The following is a 19,264-nucleotide window of genomic DNA, read 5'->3' as shown; positions in this document are numbered from 1 at the left end:
GCTACCGCCTTCCTGGCTGACGCATCAGCGGAGATGGTGAGATACGGTGCAAAAACCGGAGTCCTCAGCAACTCTGCAAGAAGGGCATTATGGCTGAAGACATGGGCTGCAGATATAACGTCTAAAAGCAAGCTCTGCGCCATCCCCTTCCAAGGGGAATACATGTTTGGGCCCGTCCTGGACAAAATCCTAGAGAAAGTCGGCGACAAGAGCAAGACCCTGCCCGACAGACAACCTTTCAGGAAACCATCCTTTCCGAGGAGGACACGCCAGCCACCTCCCGAAGTTAAAGGAAAAGGGAAGACTGGAAGATGGTCGTACCCCAAGGGAGGTCGGGGTAAGGAAGCTCAACCCTCTCCTGAACAAACAGGGCAGGGGATAACATCTAACCCCTGGGTACTCCGAATAATCGAAGCTGGGTACCGAATTGAGTTCCACTCTCTACCCCCTAGGAGATTCCTCATAACCTCCCCTGGGTCCCTACAGGAACAAGGGAACCTCATAAAAGGTGTGCAGGAACTCAAGGACTTAGGGGTCATTACACAAGTCCCTGATCACGAAAAGGGTGAGGGATTCTATTCTTCCCCCCTATTTCTAATCAAAAAACCAAACAGCTCTATTAGGACTACCTTTAACCTTAAAGCCCTAAACAAATTTATTTCGTACAAAAAATTCAAGATGGAAACAGTAAGATCTATTGTCTCACTAATAGACCGGGATAGTGTAATGTGCACTATAGATCTCAAAGATGCATATTATCACGTCCCAATAACTGCAGCCCATCACAAATACCTGAGATTCGCTCTGCGGGAGGGGGACAAGATCCAACATTATCAATTCACGACCCTTCCATTCGGAATCTCCACCGCCCATCGGGTCTTCACAAAAATCATAATAGAGATGGTAGCCTATTTCAGACAGAACCAAATCCGTATATTTCCATACCTGGATGACTTCTTGTTAGTATCAAGGACAGAGAAGTCTATACGTATAGACCTATCCATGGTCTTATCTACCCTAAACCGTTTAGGGTGGATAGTCAATAAACAAAAGTCCGACCTGAATCCAGATACACAGAAGGTATACCTGGGTGTATTGCTAGACTCCCACATCCAGGATTCCCAGCTTCCATCATCTAGGAAGGAAGATCTCATCCAAAGAGTAAACTCCCTCTGTCAGGCTACGACGGTTTCTATTAGAGAAACAATGAAGGTGCTGGGCATTCTGACAGCCTGCATTCAGATAGTCCCATGGGCACAAGCCGATACCCGGCAACTACAAGGATTTATCCTTCCCAACTGGGCCAAACGGCAGACATCCCTGGATAAGGTGAGCCTGTCCGTCCGAGTCAGAGTCCCTACGCTGGTGGACCTCGCAGAGAAACCTGAGCAAAGGTACCTCCTGGTCACAAGAACCTACTGTACCCATCACAACATATGCCAGCAAAACGGGATGGGGAGCGCAAGTAGCCGACCTAAATCTACAGGGAATCTGGGACCCCCAAGTAGCTAAGCGCTCATCCAATTTCAGAGAATTAAGGGCAATCTGGGAGGCCCTTCAGGCAGCAGAACCCCATTTAAGAGGAAGGCATATCAAAATTCTAACAGATAATGACAGCTCTGTCATTTGTTCGTCACCAGGGGGGAACGTGACACCCACACCTGCAACAACTGGCGACAAAGATACTCCGCTGGGCGGAATCCAACGTGCTATCTCTCTCTGTGATCCATCTAAAAGGGCCCCCAAACGTCGCCGCCGACTTCCTGAGCAGACAGAGCATTCTTCCAGGAGAATGGGGACTGAACCAGCGAGTCTTCGACCAACTAATCTGCCAGTGAGGAGAATCGCAGATAGACCTGTTCGCCACAAGGAAAAATTCAAAGTGCCGGGACTTTTACTTGCTGAACCCCAGAGACAATCCGTGCGGGGTAGATGCCCTGTCCCAAAGCTGGGACATGGACCTAGCCTACGCCTTTCCCACTGATCCCCCGCACCCTCAGGAAAATCCAAACCAGCCGGGTGGCAGTCATACTAGTTGCCCCTATGTGGGACAAAAGGCCCTGGTATCCCCTGCTAAAAACCTTGACTATTCAAGGTCCACTCCTACTACCAGCCGTGGAAGATCTCCTGCTCCAGGGCCCGCTAACATACCCGGGGGTCGAGAAATTGAGGCTAGCAGCATGGATGCTGAAAACATGATACTGCGTGGGAAGGGACTCTCCCATAATGTAATTACCACCCTGACAAAGAGCCGTAAACCTATCACGACAGCCATCTACGATAGGATATGGAGGAAATTCACAGATTTCTGTAAAATAGAGCCAGGGATAATCCCAGGGATTGACATACCTGTAATCCTGGAATTTTTACAGGCAGGCCTAGAGAAAGGCCTTAGCCCTAGAACCCTTAAAGTTTATACAGCAGCACTAGGATCCTACCTAGACTTCCCTTTGGCAGAACATCGCTGGGTGCGTAGGTTTCTCAAAGGGGCAGAACGACTTTGACCCTTTTGTCAGAGAAACTTTCCCTACCTGGGACCTAAATATAGTCCTAAATAGTTTTTGCCAACCCCCCCTTTGAACCCCTCTCCCAACTCTCCCTGAGATTACTCACATTAAAAGTTACCCTTTTAGTCGCTATAACTTCGGCTTGGAGAATAGGGGAATTACAAGCCTTATACTGTATTGAACCATACATGGTAATACAAGATGACAGAATTACCTTCAAATTGGACCCAGCCTTCCTACCGAAGGTAGTGTCAAATTTTCATAGGGAGCAGACAATCACTCTGCCTTCCTTCTGTCAAAATCCCCGCAATGAAAAAGAGCGAGAATTTCATAGCCTAGACGTTAGGAGAGCCGTTTTAGCGTATCTGGAGGCTACCCGCTCTTTCCGTAAAAATAACCTCTTTATCCAATTTCAGGGGCCGGCAAAAGGAAAGAAGGCATCTAAGAGCACCATCGCGAGGTGGATCAAGACTGCCATCCAAGAGGCATATAAAGCCAGGGGTCTCGATCCTCCGGGGAAAATTAGAGCCCACTCCACACGCTCTCTCTCCTCCTCTTGGGCAGAAAAAGGCCAGGCGTCTGCCGAGCAGATCTGCAAAGCAGCCACCTGGTCTAGCATACATACATTTACCCGACACTACAGGGTTAACGTCCAGTCGGACAAAGACCTGGGCTATGGACGAAAAGTCCTCCAGGCAGTAGTCCCGCCCTAGGGCCACGTATAATTTGGTATACTCCATACGTAATGGGGCCGTCGGGATGACGCCCTGGAAAGATACGGATTACTTACCGGTAGTCCCATTTCCAGGAGTCATCACAACGGCCCATAGTTCCCTCCCTTTTAGTTTAATTCATGTTTTTTCAAATGTAAATATGACCGAATAAAGGTAAAATTTTGGTTTAGTAAACATTGTCCACCGTAATAATTTGTAAGTCACTAAAGCATGGTGGAAAGCGGAGGTGCTTTTAAACTCTTCCTGTCCCTACCTGGGTCAGAGGGCAACCTCCATACGTAATGGGGCCGTCGTGATGACTCCTGGAAATGGGACTACCGGTAAGTAATCCGTATCTATTTCTGTCCCACTAAAGCCCCATTTGCACAAACAGGTGATCGCTCAAAACGGTCAGTTTCAGACAAATTTTGAGCGATCATTTTGCATTTAGACGGGACGACTGTGGGGCAAACTATGGCTGACACTTCTCCCCACACCTGCACGGGAGTTAGTATCGCTGGCTCACAGCAGGGAGGCAGCAGGAGATTTCTCTCCTCGCTCCCCCGCCTCTCTCCATTGACCTAACATAGCGGCCGTTCAGTACTGAACGGCTGCTATTTACACTGAGCGATCAGCTCATCGTCCAGCGCCATATGCAGCATAAACGATGGACGATGAGATGATTGCTCAGTATAAATAGCAGTACTGAACGGCCGCTATTTTATGTCAATGGAGAGGGGCGGGGAAGCGCGAGAAGAGACCTCCCCGCTGTGAGCCAGCGATACTAGCTCCCATGCAGCAGCACGACAGCAATTATATGCGGGGATGAATATAGGGCATCGTTTGGCCAACACCCGTCCCATCTAAATGGGCCTTAATGGGCTAATCAGCCCTTTAGTAGCTAACTAGCTTCATTTACGTGTCTTTAGAGAACAGCAGGTGGTCTGTTTTCTAGATGCATCACTATTGTTCTCCAGCAGGACAGCAGCTGAAAGAATGTTATCAGCGCTGCCCATGGAGAACACAGTGTGCTGTCCCTCTCGTCAGGGACGACTGTTTTTAAGCCAAACTAAACTCTGCGATGGAGGAAAAGTGCAGGATGGGCGCACATTTACGCATCGCTCAAAAGATGGCTTTTGAGCAATAATCGTTGTGTGTAAAAGGGCCTTAAGGGCTTAGATTATCGGCATCTTTTATGATGCCTTGAATACACTACTTCAGTACAATAGTTGATTATGAAGCCTGTGAAGTTCAGTTAGAGGCCATATTCAAGCCTTCGAGTGCCATAGCAACCTATTCAGACCTCACGATAAAAAAAAATTTCTGTCAGCCTTTTATATGCCATGTTCTCACTGACCGGTGTGTAAAGGGTTAAACAGTGGGGATTGAAGCTTTTTTTTCAGTCCCCATTGTTAGAGCAGGTGCCAGGCTGTTATCTGTCAAGACTGCGCTGCAGAATATAGCCCCTTAACCCCTTAGTGACGAAGCCTGTTTGCACCTTAGTAACGGAGCCAAATTTTGGAAATCTGGAATGCGTCGTTTAACGTAGCATAACTCCGTAAAGGCTTTACATATCCAAGTGATTCTGACATTGTTTTTTCGCCACATGTTGTACTTCATTTTGGTTGTAAAAAGAGACCGATATAATTTGTGTATATTTATTAAAAGTACCAATATTGGAAAAATTTTGAAAAAATTGTCTTTTTTCAAATTTTCAACTGTAATATCTCAAATATGTCCAAACATATTGTATACATTTTTGATAAGATATATATTTCCATCTGTTTACTTTATTCTGAATGCACACTTGAAAAACTTTTTTTTTTTTTTTTTTTTTAACCATTTATAGGACGTACAAATTTAACATTACTTTTCAGCATTTTGAGGAACACTTTGTTTTCCTGCACCAAGCCAAGTTTCCAAAGGCTCATGAGTGTCAGAATAATAGATACCCCCCCCCAAATGACCCCATTTTAAAAACTACACCCCTTAGTGTATTCACTGAGGGGTGTCATGAGTATTTTGACCCCACCAGTTTTTTTCAGGAATGAATTCAATTTAGAGGAGAAAAAATAAAATGTCATATTTTTGCAAATATGTCATTTTAAAGATATATTTTTTTTTCCTATAGTGCCCATGAAAATGAGGATTTACACCCCAAAATGGATACCCCCGTTTCTCCCGTGTTCAGGGACATACCCATTGTGGCCCTAATCTTATGTCTGGATGCATAACGGGATCCAAAATGAAAGGAGTAGTCGGTGTCTTTCAGAACATAAATTTTGCTTGAAGGCGTTTTAGGCCCATAGCACTTTTGTAGAGCTCTTGAGCGGCCAAAACCAAAGAGAAGCCCCACAAGTGACCCCATTTTGAAAACTAGACCCCTTAACGAATTTATCTAGGGGTGTGCTGCCCATTTTAACCCCACAGTTTTTAAATGAATTCAAGCAAAGCAAAAGGGAAAAAAAATGTGATTTTCGTTTTTTGGCAATTCTGTCGTTTTATAAACTGCTTTTTTTTGTACAGCGCACACATGAATGAAGACTTGCACCCCAAAATAGATACCCCTGTTTGTCCCGTCTTCAGAGACATACCCATTGTGGCCCTAATCTTATGTGTGGATGCATAACGGGGCCCAAAATGAAAGGAGTAGTCGGTGTCTTTCGCAACAGAAATTTAGCATGAAAGTGATTTAGGCCCCATTGCCCACTTGTAGAGCCCTTGAGCGACCAAAACGACAGTGAACCACCACAAATGACGCCATTTTGAAAACTAGACCCCTTAACAAATTCATCTAGCGGTGTACTGTGTATTTTTACCCTACAATTTTTGAATAAATCTAAGCAAAGCAGTAGGAAAAAAATTACAATTTTCATTTTTTTGGCAGTTGTGTCAATTTAAAAACAGTTTTTTTTGTACAATGTACATAGGAATGAAGACTTTCACCCCAAAATGGATACCCCTGTTTGTCCTGTGTTCAGATACATACCTCTTGTGGCCCTAATCTACTTAAAGGACACGTGGCTAGGCCTATAATGGAAGGAGCACCCGTTGGATTTCAGGGTACAACGGAATAAATTCCAGGCCCCATTGCCCACTTGTAGAGCCATTGAGCGTCCAAAACGATAAAGAACCCCCTCAAATGACCCCATTTTAAAAACTAGACCCCTTAACAAAAATTTATCTAGGGGTGTAGTGCGTATTTTGACCCCACAGTATTTGAATAAATCTAAGCAAAGCAGAAGGAAAAAATTACGATTTTCATTTTTTTGTCCATTTTGTCAATTTTTAAAAACAGCTTTTTTTGTACAGTGTACATAGGAATGAAGACGTTCACCCCAAAATGGATACCCCCGTTTGTGCCGTGTTCAAAAACATATCCATTGTGGCCCTAATCTACTTATAGGACACATGGTTAGGCCCATAATGGAGGGAACACCCGTTGATTTGCAGGGCACAACTGAATAAATCCCAGGCCCCATTGTTCATTTGTACGCAATAAAAATGGACTCCCTAAAAATCCCCCCCGCCCCCCCCCCCCCCCACACACACTCCACGCCATTTTCGGCGTTCCCCAAATCTTAGATAAAAGTAATAATGTGAACTGTATGGTATTTCCGAATACAGGGATAATTACGGAGGCTGGTTGGGATGGGTACATGGGGCAATAAAACCGTGTATCCCCCCCTCCTCATGCTTTTTTGGGGGTATTTCTTGACCTCAGTAGTGGGTATGGGGTGTAAAAAGTGGCGCTCTGTGAGGCTCCGTAAGCTTGATAAGGTGCGGCGGTCTCGCACAGAAGACGCTCAACAAGCTGCTCCTGGAACTGCAGGAAGGCGAGCGTTCCCGGGGCTTCTTGTAAATGATGTATTACAGGTAGCGGTCTGAATAACGCCGGGCTCACACGGCCGTAGGTGGAATCCGCTTGTGGAGGCCCGCAGCGGATCCCATCTGTGAGCCCGGCTGTGACCCTGCGTACGGCCGCGTAATGTACTGCGCATAACTGCCTACTCACACGGGCGGTCATGTGCAGTACTTTTTTTTTGCTTGTATTTCCTGCACCGTCGCTTAGCGATGACGCGGGTACCCGTAGCCCGTTTACAATGTAGTTGCGTATGGGCAGCGGGTATATCCGTGACCATGGAGCACAATGGGCTCTATGCTGCGGATATCCGCGGTAAAATAGAACCTGCTGCGTTCTCTTTTCTGCGAGTGGATTACACAATTCCGACCCGCTAATGTGAGCGGAATTGTGTAATCCAATGCGATTGATCTGCGTATTACCGCGGATCAGACGCATGCGGAATCCGTAATTCCTATCCGGTCATGTGAGACCGGCCTAAGGTAGATCGCTACCTTTTTATCACGTGACCGGGAACCGCTCAACGAGGCCACCCGTCACTGCTTCAGGCTGTCGGCGACCGTTGGTCGCTGGGAGCAAGGAGATTTTAAATTTCCTGGGCTCCCCGCCTCCTGCGCATGTGTCCCGTGTTTTGCCGGCGGTCGCATGCGCGGGACCCGGGAAAGTTCACGGGAGAAGATCGAGTCGGGGTGCAAATACGGAGGCCTCCGGTAAAAAGTTTTATCTCTTCTCACTGATCGCATCAGTGATGGGAGATGAAGCTTCACCTTTTTTTTTACTTTTACGTGATCGCCATTATCCATTGGATAACGGCGAACACGTTGCGAGGAACCGCTCACCGCGGCCCCCCGTGAAATCTCCAGGCTCTCGGCTAAGTTTTGTAGCCAGGAGCAGGGAGATTTTAAATTATCCTGGCAATCCACGGCTTTTGCGCATGCGTCCGCCAAATCCGCGGGCCTTAGGTACGTAATTTCATCCTACCTCACGGATATGATCCGTGGGGGGAGATGAAACGCAAGCTTTTTTAACTTTTTAAAAACTGTTTAAACCTTTTTTTTTTACTTTTACACTTTTTTTTTTTTCTTTTTCACTGTTTTACACTTTTTTTTTAACTTTACATGATCACTGTCATCCATTGGATAACAGTGATCATGTCCCCGGTATTATCTCTCTGCTACTGGGTTCACATGGCAGCCAAGAGCAGAGGGATTTTAAATTTCCCGGGGCCCGAGCCCGTCTGCGCACAAGCCCGATGTCAATCATCGGGCGCGCATGCACAGACGGGGATTCGGGTCCCGGGACATCGGGGAGGACTTAGGTGAGTATTTTCACCTCCCCTCATGGATCCGATCCATGAGGGGAGGTGAAACTGACTTTTTTTTAAATTATTTTTTTTTAACTTTTTCGCGATTGCTGCTATCTAATGGATAGCGGTGATCGTGTGCCCGGGGACCGGGCTACCTTCAGGAGCCTGGAGCCAGGAGATTTCAAATTTGCAGGGGGCTCCCGGGCTTCTGCGCATGCGCCTGACGTCATCGTCGGGCGCGCATGCGCAGAAGACCGCCGGGGGACGGTCTCCGGGGGACACCGGGGACAAGCCGCGTGAGTATTTTCAGCTTACCTGATGGATCCGATCCATCAGGGCAGCTGAATTTTTACTTTTTTACACATTTTTGTTTACTTTTTTGCAATGCCGGGGGGGACTGCCCGCATCCTGGGATGACAACTCCATGCTGTCGGCTACCTGCGGGCACCGACAGCATGGAGCTGTCACGTTCTCAGGCAGGTGGGCATCAATCCAAAGAGGATGCATAAAACTACGTCCTCTAAGATTAAAGCCCACTTTCTGAGGACGTAGTTTCCCGATGGGGCAGTCGTTAAGGGGTTAACGGCCGCCGTCAACAGACGTATGGGCTTTTGTTAACTGGTTCATTTGATAGCCAAGATCCATTGACCGCCTAAAAGGGGCTGTGTGGTTTCAATCTAAACAATATAAAATGTTTAAGGGCTGTGCATGAATTAACCCCCTAGTGCCCAAGCCTGTTTGCACCTTAATAACCAAAACAAATTTTGGAAATCTGACGTGTGACTTTAACAGAATAACTCCGTAAAGGTTTTTCATATCCAAGTGATTCTGACCTTGTTTTTTCACCACATGTTATACTTAATCTAGCTGGTAAAAATAGACCAATAGAATTTTTAAAAAGTTGTCAGTTTTTTTTCAACTGCAAAATCACAAATATGTGCAAACCTACTGTACAGAATTTCCATCTGCTTACTTTATTCTGGATGCACACTTGAACACCTTTTTATTGATTTTTTTTTTACCATTTAGGAGACAAATTTAACATTATTATTAAATTAACATTTTGCGGAACATCTATTGTTTTCCTGCACCAAGCCAAGATTGCAAAGGCCCATAAGTGTCAGAATGATAGATACCCCCACAAACCACCCATAATATATTCACTGAGGGGTGTCAGGAGTATTTTGACACCACCGTTTCTTTTAAGGAGTTAATGCAATTTAGAGGAGAGAAAAAATAAAATTTCATATTTTTTGCAAATATGTCATTTGAAAGGCAGCTTTTTAAAAAAAATTTTATAGTACATATGAAAATGAGGATTTTCACACCAAATGTCCCCGCTTATCTTTTGGATCCAGCTGTTTCCCGCTCCGAGCGCCTGGCTGTTATACAGCTGAGCACTCCGTGCCTGGTATGGAGAACACAGCATTTTAAACATTTCCGCACTGACACGTAGGACTTCCGCTGCGGAAATCCGCGTGCGCTGTGGACATGAGGCCTTAGTGTGGCGTCACCCAGCGGCCATTTGTACGAAGAACCTGCCGGCTGCGCGTTACACAACAGGGATAAGCGTGTCTCAGGATCTGGTGCCGCTTCTATCCTGCAGAGTTATTTCACGGAGTCCGTTTTCACCCCCGCGACCAGTTATCACCACGACTTTTCAGCTACCCTATCACTGTTAACAGGGTTGTTTGAGGGCCTGGTTTTTGTGAGGCGAGCTGTAGCTTTAATTGGTACCATTTTCAGGTATATAATGTTTTTAGATCTTTTTCCCTCTATTTTTGAAGAGAGAAAAAAATAGAGGGAAAAAACCGTTTTACATGATATAGGGGTAAGGAATAGCTTTGTGTTCACTGTAAACCTCAAGCAGCGGGACTGATGCATATGATGTGGCGCTGTGCAAAACTGAACCGATTCTGGAGGGAGGTCCGCCCACTGATTATCACGGTATATACAATAAATCTGGAGTTTACTCCGTTAGTACGTATCCTAGGATATAGACGTGATCTACCTGTGGAGGAGCATGTGCGGAGGGGGCTGCGGGCTCTAGCATGTGGGCTCTGGAGCCCATCCTTATGAGATGTGGAAACAACTTGCTAAGAATACCCCTTTAATGGAAGGCTTCCACACCCCCATAAAACTACTAATCTTTATATGAAATGGGGGTCATGATTGATAAATTACAATATTGGTATTGAAAGGTAACTTGTTTCTTTTTACTCTTTCTGCTAGGTGGGTGTGTGAGGAGATCCCGGATCTGAAGTTGGCCATGGAGAACTATGTTCTTATAGACTATGACACAAAGAGGTCAGTTATCTTCTGTATAATAGACCACCTGTGATGCCACTTGTTGGTGGCGCGTGAAGCTGGGGCAATCCTTAACATCTGAATGCGGTTTGGGTGAACGCCCCACGTTGGCTGGAGACATTTTTTTTTTTTTCAAGTGAAAATCTGTCGTCATTCCTTGTCAAGTGGTCTAATGCTCCCCACATTCATATCTCAGAATTTGTTCAAAATGTGTGTATTATCAAAAGAGATTTCCCAAAGTTTTAGTTTCCTACAGCTAATGGTTCCTGAGTTAGACCTAAAGTGCGCACACAGCAATGAATAAAATGGCATTTGTCAGCTATTAATAAATTTGGAACTACATGATCATAGAAGCTAAAAATTGGAGGTCCTGCAAGAACTTTTTATGCCAAGTTTTAACAGTCCCATCGTGATCTTTTGTGGTTCCAAAGCCGGCTTGAAAACTTTTGCTCGAAGGGAACGCTAAATCATCTGTCATTCTGTGGAAGGGAATTTGCTCCACTTTAGCCTCCACCCAAAAGGTGATACAAAGCTGCTATGTGTTATACTAGTGGGAGTCACTTTTCTGGCCACTTTTCAGCTCTTGACAACCTACAGGCACTTCACAGCAATCCATCAAATATGTCATGGTTTACAAAAATGATAAGTTACCACTTTTCAAGCTTAATTTAAAAAAAAAAGTCAGTTTAATTTTTTTCTCTTACTGATACGATGTGAAAGAATATTTTTCCTCTATTAGCTGATTTGCAATCTGCACAATTTCAGCTGCATGTAAACATCCTCTTGGCTTCTGTGCTCACAAACTGATCTGCAAGTGGAAGGTAGAAGGATCTGGGACATTCTTGTGATACGTCTCCCCCATTATAAAACCGTTGAGGCTATGACAATACGGTCTGTCGTCGGGGAACGCCCAGGGGTCAGTATAGTCCGAAGATAAAAGGTTCTAGGAGACGCAGGCTGTTGTGGGGGACGTCTGCTGCTATACATTGTTGGAAGACTCGTCTCATCCCGGCTGTGGGAGGTTATCCGGGCTGTCCAGGTAGGTACTAGTACAGGAAATGGGCCTCTACACAACCCGCCCTCCGGCAGGACTAGCGGCACTTATTCAAGAACTGCACCTTGACCCTAATGTACGCACTTGGACTTATCAATGTTGTTTCGCACCCAGGGTACCCACACGGTCCAGCTGCTCTAGAACATGTAAATACATAGAATTCGGGGGTCACGCATACACTCTCGCTCTCATGGAATTTCACTATTGTTGGAACATTGAAGAAGAATAAATTCCCAAAGAGATGGCACCCGCAAACAGAAGCAGAATTTTCAACATTGTTTGAATTCCATGAAGCTTTGTGTTTTGTTTTTTTTTGGGGGGGGGGGGGGGGGGAAACCTCTCCCGCAGTTACTCGAGAAGAGCGATGCTCAAGTAACCGTCTTATCCGAGCATGCTCGCTCATCTCTAATTATTATACAAAGCTGTGCACCAAATGTCAGACAGATATACCACGCATCAGAGTACAAATAGATGGCATTAGCCTTTTTTTTTTTTTTTAAACAACTTTGTTGACATTGTGACTTGAGCCGCATACATTATTACAAAAACCATAAAATGATTCCAAAGAAAACTAACCAAAGACTGCCTTTCTTGAGACAGTTAAGTGAAGAGCTTGCAGTACCAATAACACAGGTCTGCAAAAAAAAATTAAAAGCCGTTTTAGTTATGCTACGTAATCTTTATATTTTTCGGTATGCTGAATCCGAGAATGACCCCCATTTTGTCATAGGACATCACGTTTCCTGACAATTCAGTTATCTATGTTAAATAAGGCAATGCCTCAAAATAAATGAAACTAGACTTACACAATTAATTGACAAATTTTGTATGAAAATCATTTTTGAACTGAAATAAGCCACTAAAACGGTTTCTGCTTCCCTGTGAGGCTCCTCTTGGTACAGTTACGCTTCTGAGGAGCATCTGGAATGTCTCTCTGAAGCATCCAACAGTAGTCTGCCATCATTGGAATGCTCCATTTCCCCTGGTATCTTCTTTCCATCTCTTTAATGTTCTGCTGGAACCGTTCTCCTTGTTCTTCACTCACAGCTCCCAAATTTTCAGGAAAGTAGTCAAGGTGGGATTGGAGGAAATGCACCTTCAAACTCATCAGGCAACCTAAAGCTTGAGATGCTTTCAGCATTCATCTTTTTGTAGTCAGGATCTTTCTCAGGATCTGCCTAAAAATTTCTCTACAACCTCTTTAAATGGAATCCACCCTTTTTTTTGTTTTTTTTTGAGAATCCGTCATGGTATTGACAAACTCTTGATCAGCTATAAGCCTTTTAATGTCTGGTTAGATGAACACACCATCCTTCAATTTTGACTCCGAGAGGCCTGGAAACTTGGTGACCAAATATTTGAAGTATTCTCCATCTCTTGGAAGGGAGTTCACGAATTGCTTCATCAATCCTAATTTTATATGGAGAGGTGGTAGAAGAACTTTATGTGGAGGTACCAAAGTTTCTCGGAGGACATTTTTTGACTGACTGTCAGCACCCTTGGCTGCCAACTCTTCTTGGTCGTGATTTTGTCAGTCTCAAATGTCCCATACACACAGAAAACAAGGGATTTTGGTATATCCAGCTCGTTGCCTGAGCAGCATGCACAAGACACACTTGCCACCCGTGGTCTTCATATTTAAGTTTACGAAGGACCAATTCAAAGTTCTCATAGGTTTCCTTCAAGTGTACAGAATGACCTATAGTGGTTGTTTTTTTTGGGTTTTTTTTTAAGAATCTATGAAAAGACGCCATTGTGTTGAATCCTATTGGATTTTGAATTGACCTAACAAACCTTCGACATCAATGCAATAAACCAACTTGTATTCCTGGGAAAAGTAAGGAACAAACTCCTTTTCACGATGTCTGAACCATGAAAAAGACACTCCTGGCAATAATAAATTCCTGCTTTTGAGTCTTGACCCGAGTAACTCGGCGGCATCTTTGAGAAGATTTAAGTCTCTTACCAAATCATTCATCTCCTCCTGGGAAAAAAATTTCTTGTATCATCTTCAAAGTCACAACTTGATTTGTTATCTGGTTCAGGTCTGACCACCTTCAATGGAGCTAGGTATCTCTTCCAAAGTACCAGGAGGCTTGGGTACTGGTATATCTGTGCCATGGGGGATGGGACGAATTGCTGAGTGAAGATTGGGATGTGAAATGGAATCCTTCCATTCGTAATTATACCCTTTCACATCGCATGAACACTGAAAAGTAACAGTCATCACTACGGTTCTTTTGCTCTCGCTGTACCATAGGAATCCTATAACGAAAAGCTTTTTTCTTACCCTTGAACCAATTTTGGAGGTTCTCAACACACCGTTTGCACACTTTGAGGCGCCCAAACTTTATCTTGATCTCCAAGTTATAGTCCAAATTATGTGAAGTATACTTTTTTCACAAAGTCTGTAATATTCAGCTGTTGCTTCAACACTGTACATTCACCACAAATGAAACAAACTGTCAGGCGAATTAATGCATTTCCGCGAAGCCATAGCGCTAACTTAGGGAAACGCGATTTAAGAATGACGAGCTAACATGACGAGATTGTGGCAGTTACTCCCTCTCTTTCCGTTTGTCAGCGGCCAGAGCAGCAGAGAGACGGCGGTAATGGCAGCGGCGGTAGACACTTAGCAGGAGAGCGAGCTGTTAGCGGCCACAGCAGCAGAGAGACGGGACAGAGCTAGGAGGTGGCACAGCGACAGCCACGCCTGCGGAGGGAGCTGTGAGGCAGCAGATGGCCAGGGGTGATGCTCTGCGGCTTCATAAGTCACAGCGCAAGGGCTTCGCCAGGGGAGATGGGAGGGCACAGCCTCACAGCAGGGGGATTCCTAGAGCGGCTGCAGTATCACACTGTCAGCGCAGGTGCCGCCTAGTGGTTCGCAAGGGGGACAGCTGCTATGGGGAGAGTGATTGCGTCGTGCTAGGGCCTTGTTCATGGCAGCCAAATCAGCTCCTGGGGGCATCACTGCCCTGTCAAGCACCCTGTATCTTGTCTCCACCCATACGTCTGATGCCTGTGGTAATATTGTATCTTGAAGACAAGAACCAAGAAACAAAAATGGACTCAAGCCCGTGCATGTCAGAGCCTGCGCGGTCAGCTTGCAACATGTTGATGCTAGTTTCCATTAGCCCAGTTCTTTTCTTTGAAAGTTATGTTTTTTTGGCCTTTTTATATCCTAAATGATATGAATTAATAGTCATTTTGACTTTGAATTTTAGTTAAAAATTAGAGATGAGCGAGCATACTCGCTAAGGGCAATTCCTCGAGCGAGCATTGTCCTTAGCGAGAACCTGCCTGCTCGGAAGAAAAGACTCGGGTGGGGGGCGGGGAGCGGCGGGGCGGGAACGGAGAGGAGATCTCTTCCCTGCTCACTCCCGCAACTCGCCGCTCACCAGCGCCGGCACCTGAATCTTTTCTTCCGAGCGGGCAGGTACTCGCTATGGACAATACTCGCTCGAGGAATTGCCCTTGGTGAGTATGCTCACTCATCTCTCTTAAAAACCCTAAGATGAAAAAAAATACCAAAAATTGAGAAAAGTGTGCTAAATTTGAAGTTATGCATTTTGTGGCAAATCCTGACGTCGTTTTCAGCCCACCACCATGCATGGAAGTCAGTTGAAAATAATCAAACCACTTTTTAGTCGCAGATCTGTGTAATTGAAGATCGTTCTGAAAATCCGCAAGTTATCAGAAATGATGAAACCAAATTGGCAGTTGAGCGTTCTTGGAAATCGATCGATTTCCGCGGTTTTACTACCTTTTAACATCTCAGTCACCGTTAGATCGAACTGGTCCAAACATTGTGGCTGGTTCTTGCCATCTTTGCTACCAAGAAACTTTGAGAAAACACAGAAAAACAAGAAAATCTTGTGCGACTTGTAGTAAACCCGAGTGTGAACACGGCGTACCTACGACAAAATGCATCCTCTGCGAAAATGTTGTCAATAAGCATGTAATTAGGGATTATGATTAATTGAAAGAAGTTCTATATTATCATTAAAGAATGTTTACAAATGTTTGTTTTTATCTTACTATTTTAGAAAGCTAACAATTCATTTATAATATAAAATTACGCCCGGGTGCCCGGCGTGCCACTGGGGAGCGGTAGTTCCAACTCTATTTTTTTTTTTTTAACTATTACATGCTTTAAACATTCTGGTAAAACGATATTTCCATCAAAAAAGGTTAAATTGTGAAGATCTAAAGCCGCTTGAAGAAATCTTTGCACAAACAAGAGAAAAATCATGAATTAGGCCTCATGTGCACGGGGAAAATCAGGCCCGCTACGGATTCTCCATGGAGAATCTGCAGCGGGTCCCTCCTGCCCCGCGGACATGAGCGCTGAAAATAAGAATTTAAAAGAATTTACCTATCCGTAGTGGGCGGGGAAGGTCTGCTGTTCCTCACGGCCGGATCTTCTTTTTCGGCCGGCGGATGAATTCGTCACGCCGGCGGCACGTCGTCGACGTGCCGCGCGCATGTGCCGGGCACATCCGCCGAGCCGAAGCAAGAAAGATCCGGCCGTGAGGAAGAGAAGACCTTCGCCGCCCGCTCCGGATGGGTAAATACTTTTAAATTCCTATTTTAGGTCTCCCGCGGATCCGGACGGCTTCCATAGGCTTCAATAGAAGCCCGCGGGAGACCCGCACGAAAATGGAGCATGGTCCAGATTTTTTCATGCTCCATTTTTTTTAAAATCCCTTTTATTGACCATCCGCGGGTATTTATCTACCCGCGGGTGGTCAATGCATCCCTATGGGATGCGGATCCGCATGTGGGAGATCCGCTGCGGATCTTAAATCATATTTTGCCCGTGGACATGAGGCCTAAGCAGCTCGTGCGTACGCGGGTGAGGACAGAAGGGTCAAACAAAGTGTAAAGCTGTTTAAGGATCTCTTTATAGTAACGGGTACTGCGTTCTTTCCAATATCCCGGACAACCCCTTTGATGCTGGGGCTGATCAGTGTGTGTCGGTCCTGGAGCGCCTGTTCGTATATAGTGCAGTTTTGGCTTTAACCTTTTGAGACCGGTCTTCAGGCACAACTGCTTGAATCCCAGATGTATCAAGTACAGAACACCGGCCTATTGTTTGCTTCAGTTGTCACCATAATCGGGGAGATCTGGAATTCAACACTCTTGTAACACTTGTCTGCGTTTTCAGTATGTTTCTGTGTTCTCCTCTTCCTGTATTGTAACTAGTCTTTTTCTTTGCTTCAGTTTTGAGAGCATGCAGCGGCTGTGTGAGAAGTACAACCGAGCCATAGACAGCATCCATCAGCTGGTAAGCCCACACTCCTGTGAAGTCAACAGCGTCCTCTTAGATGTGTTACTTATAAAGCCATTGCACTTATGAAAACTTTGCAAGAGTTTACTGACCACTGCTTTCTTCGTTTGGGGCAGGAATTGGGAACAGGCGTTTTAATGTTTTCAATTGGTTATTGTACTATATGAGAGGCCCCTCTGGGTGCTCTAGATGCAGTTTAAAGAAGAAAACAATAAGAATTTCAGTTTTTGCATTTTAGAAGCATGCAAGAGTGTATTTACCCTCAATGACATGGCCCTTTTTTTTTTTTTTTTTTTTTTTCCCTTTTTGGCCAGTTTTGCTTTTTCCTCCCCCCCACCCCACCCCCCCTTTTAAAAAATCGCAACTCCTTTATTTATCCATGATGATGTAGCTGTATGAGGGCTTGTGTTTTTTGCAGGACGAGTTGTATTTTTTAGTGGTACTAGTTAATGTACTGAAAAAACTTTTAAAAAATTGTAAGTGGAGTAAAATGAAAAGGCAAAAAAATAACGAAATCCCACCATCTTTCGGTGCTTATTTCTACAGCGCACAAACCAACAAAAATGACCTGATAAATTTTTATTCTATGGGTCAGTACGATGACTGATACCAAATTTATATAGTTATTAGTTCGTGTTTTTTTTTTGCTCTACTACTTTTATTTTTTTTTCTAAGACAATTAATTTTTTGTGGTTCTTTTCTGCCGCCATCTTCTGCGCACAATAACTTATTTTTCCGTCGACCTAGTTGTGCGAGGGCTTATTTTTTTGCGGGACGTCCTGTAGTTTGCATTGGTACAATTTTGCAATACATAAACTTTTTGGTGCATTTTAATGCATTTTTTTCGAATGACGTTCCTCAAGTGGGGTGAATGTGTTTCTTAGCTAGATTACACTTGTATGGACTTGGCGATACCGAGTATGTATTTTTGTTTTATGATTTAAACTCTGGCAGAAAAGTCCTTTTTTTTTTTTTTTTTTTTTTTTTTTTTATTAAACTTTTTATTACTTTTTTTCCCTAAAATTATTAAAACTGTATTGATTTTATTTTTATTTATTTTTAGTCCTCAGAGGGGATAACAACTTTAACTGCTTTGTTCACTCCTGCAGTATGTCACAACACGGGCATGGCTTGGCAGGTGTTCTGCCATGATCTCATCGTGGGGGGCGGGCAGGCATACGGGACCCCTGATCATCGTTCAGGGGATTTAAATGCCGCTGTCAGAATCGACAGTGGCATATAAAGGGTTAATGGCCTCGATCCGCCGCACGGCTGATCAGAGTTGTTGCCGCAGTGTGTCAAATGTAAAAAAACATCCGGCACCCGCGTTGTATGACGAGAGATTGCCCCTCGACAAGATAATTATTACAAAGGAGGACAATGTACGGCTACTAAAAAACCTAGATGAGATGGCGGCTTGGGTAGATAAATGGCAAATAACGTTACATTTATCAATATTGAACTTTATGCTCATGGGCAGGAGAAACGGATGTCACCAATATACACTAAATGGGGTACTGCTAGGGAAAAGTGATATGGAAAAAGACCTGGGGGTACTAGTGGATTGTAGACTAAATTAGAGCAACCAATGCCAGTCAGCTGATACAAAAGCTAAAAGTCTTGGGGTGCATTAAGAGATATAGGGGTGAGGGACGAGAACATTATCCTCCCACTATATAAGGCACATTGCAGGCCTCACATGGAATACTGCGTACAGTTCTGGACACCGGTGCTCAGGAAAGATGTTGCAGTACTGGAGGGGGTTCAAAGAAGAGTGACTAAACTAATACATGGAATGACTGGACTGGAATACCCAGAGAGGCTATCCAAATTGGGATTATTTACTCTAGAAAAAAGGCGGCAAAGAGGCGATCAAATAACTATGTATAAATACATGAGGGGACGATACAAGGATCTCTTCCAGGATCTGTTTATACCCAGGACTGCGACGGCAACAAGAGGACATCCGCTACGTCTAGAAGAAAGCAGGTTTCATGGCCAACACAGAAGGGGGTTCTTTACTCTAAGAGCAGTTAGACTGTGGAACTCTCTGCCTGAGGAAGTGGTGATGGCAAAATCAATAGCGGGGGCTAGATGTCTTTCTAGAACGCTATATTACAGGATATAGACAGGTGAGCAGCGGGGTTGTTGATCTCAAACGTTGATCCAGGGATTACTATGGCTGCTATTATGGTGTTGGGAAGGGTTTTTTTTTTTTTTTTGCT

General features: G+C 44.6%; 1 protein-coding gene across 1 annotated transcript in view; it reads left to right on the top strand.

The window, feature by feature from the left end:
* The window catches only part of DOT1L (DOT1 like histone lysine methyltransferase), a 118,020-nt gene that overhangs the window by 38,702 nt on the left and 60,054 nt on the right, over positions 1–19,264 (top strand). The window contains exons 3-4 of the mRNA XM_066604591.1: positions 10,621–10,695; positions 16,973–17,036. Of these exons, the coding sequence (XP_066460688.1) occupies positions 10,621–10,695; positions 16,973–17,036 (139 nt within the window). The remainder of the gene's footprint in view (positions 1–10,620; positions 10,696–16,972; positions 17,037–19,264) is intronic.

The sequence above is a fragment of the Eleutherodactylus coqui genome, chromosome 5 (assembly GCF_035609145.1).
Source record: "Eleutherodactylus coqui strain aEleCoq1 chromosome 5, aEleCoq1.hap1, whole genome shotgun sequence".
NCBI lineage: Eukaryota > Metazoa > Chordata > Amphibia > Anura > Eleutherodactylidae > Eleutherodactylus > Eleutherodactylus coqui.
The sequence above is the reverse complement of the archived record's forward strand: the minus strand, read 5'-3'. Positions and strand labels throughout refer to the sequence as shown.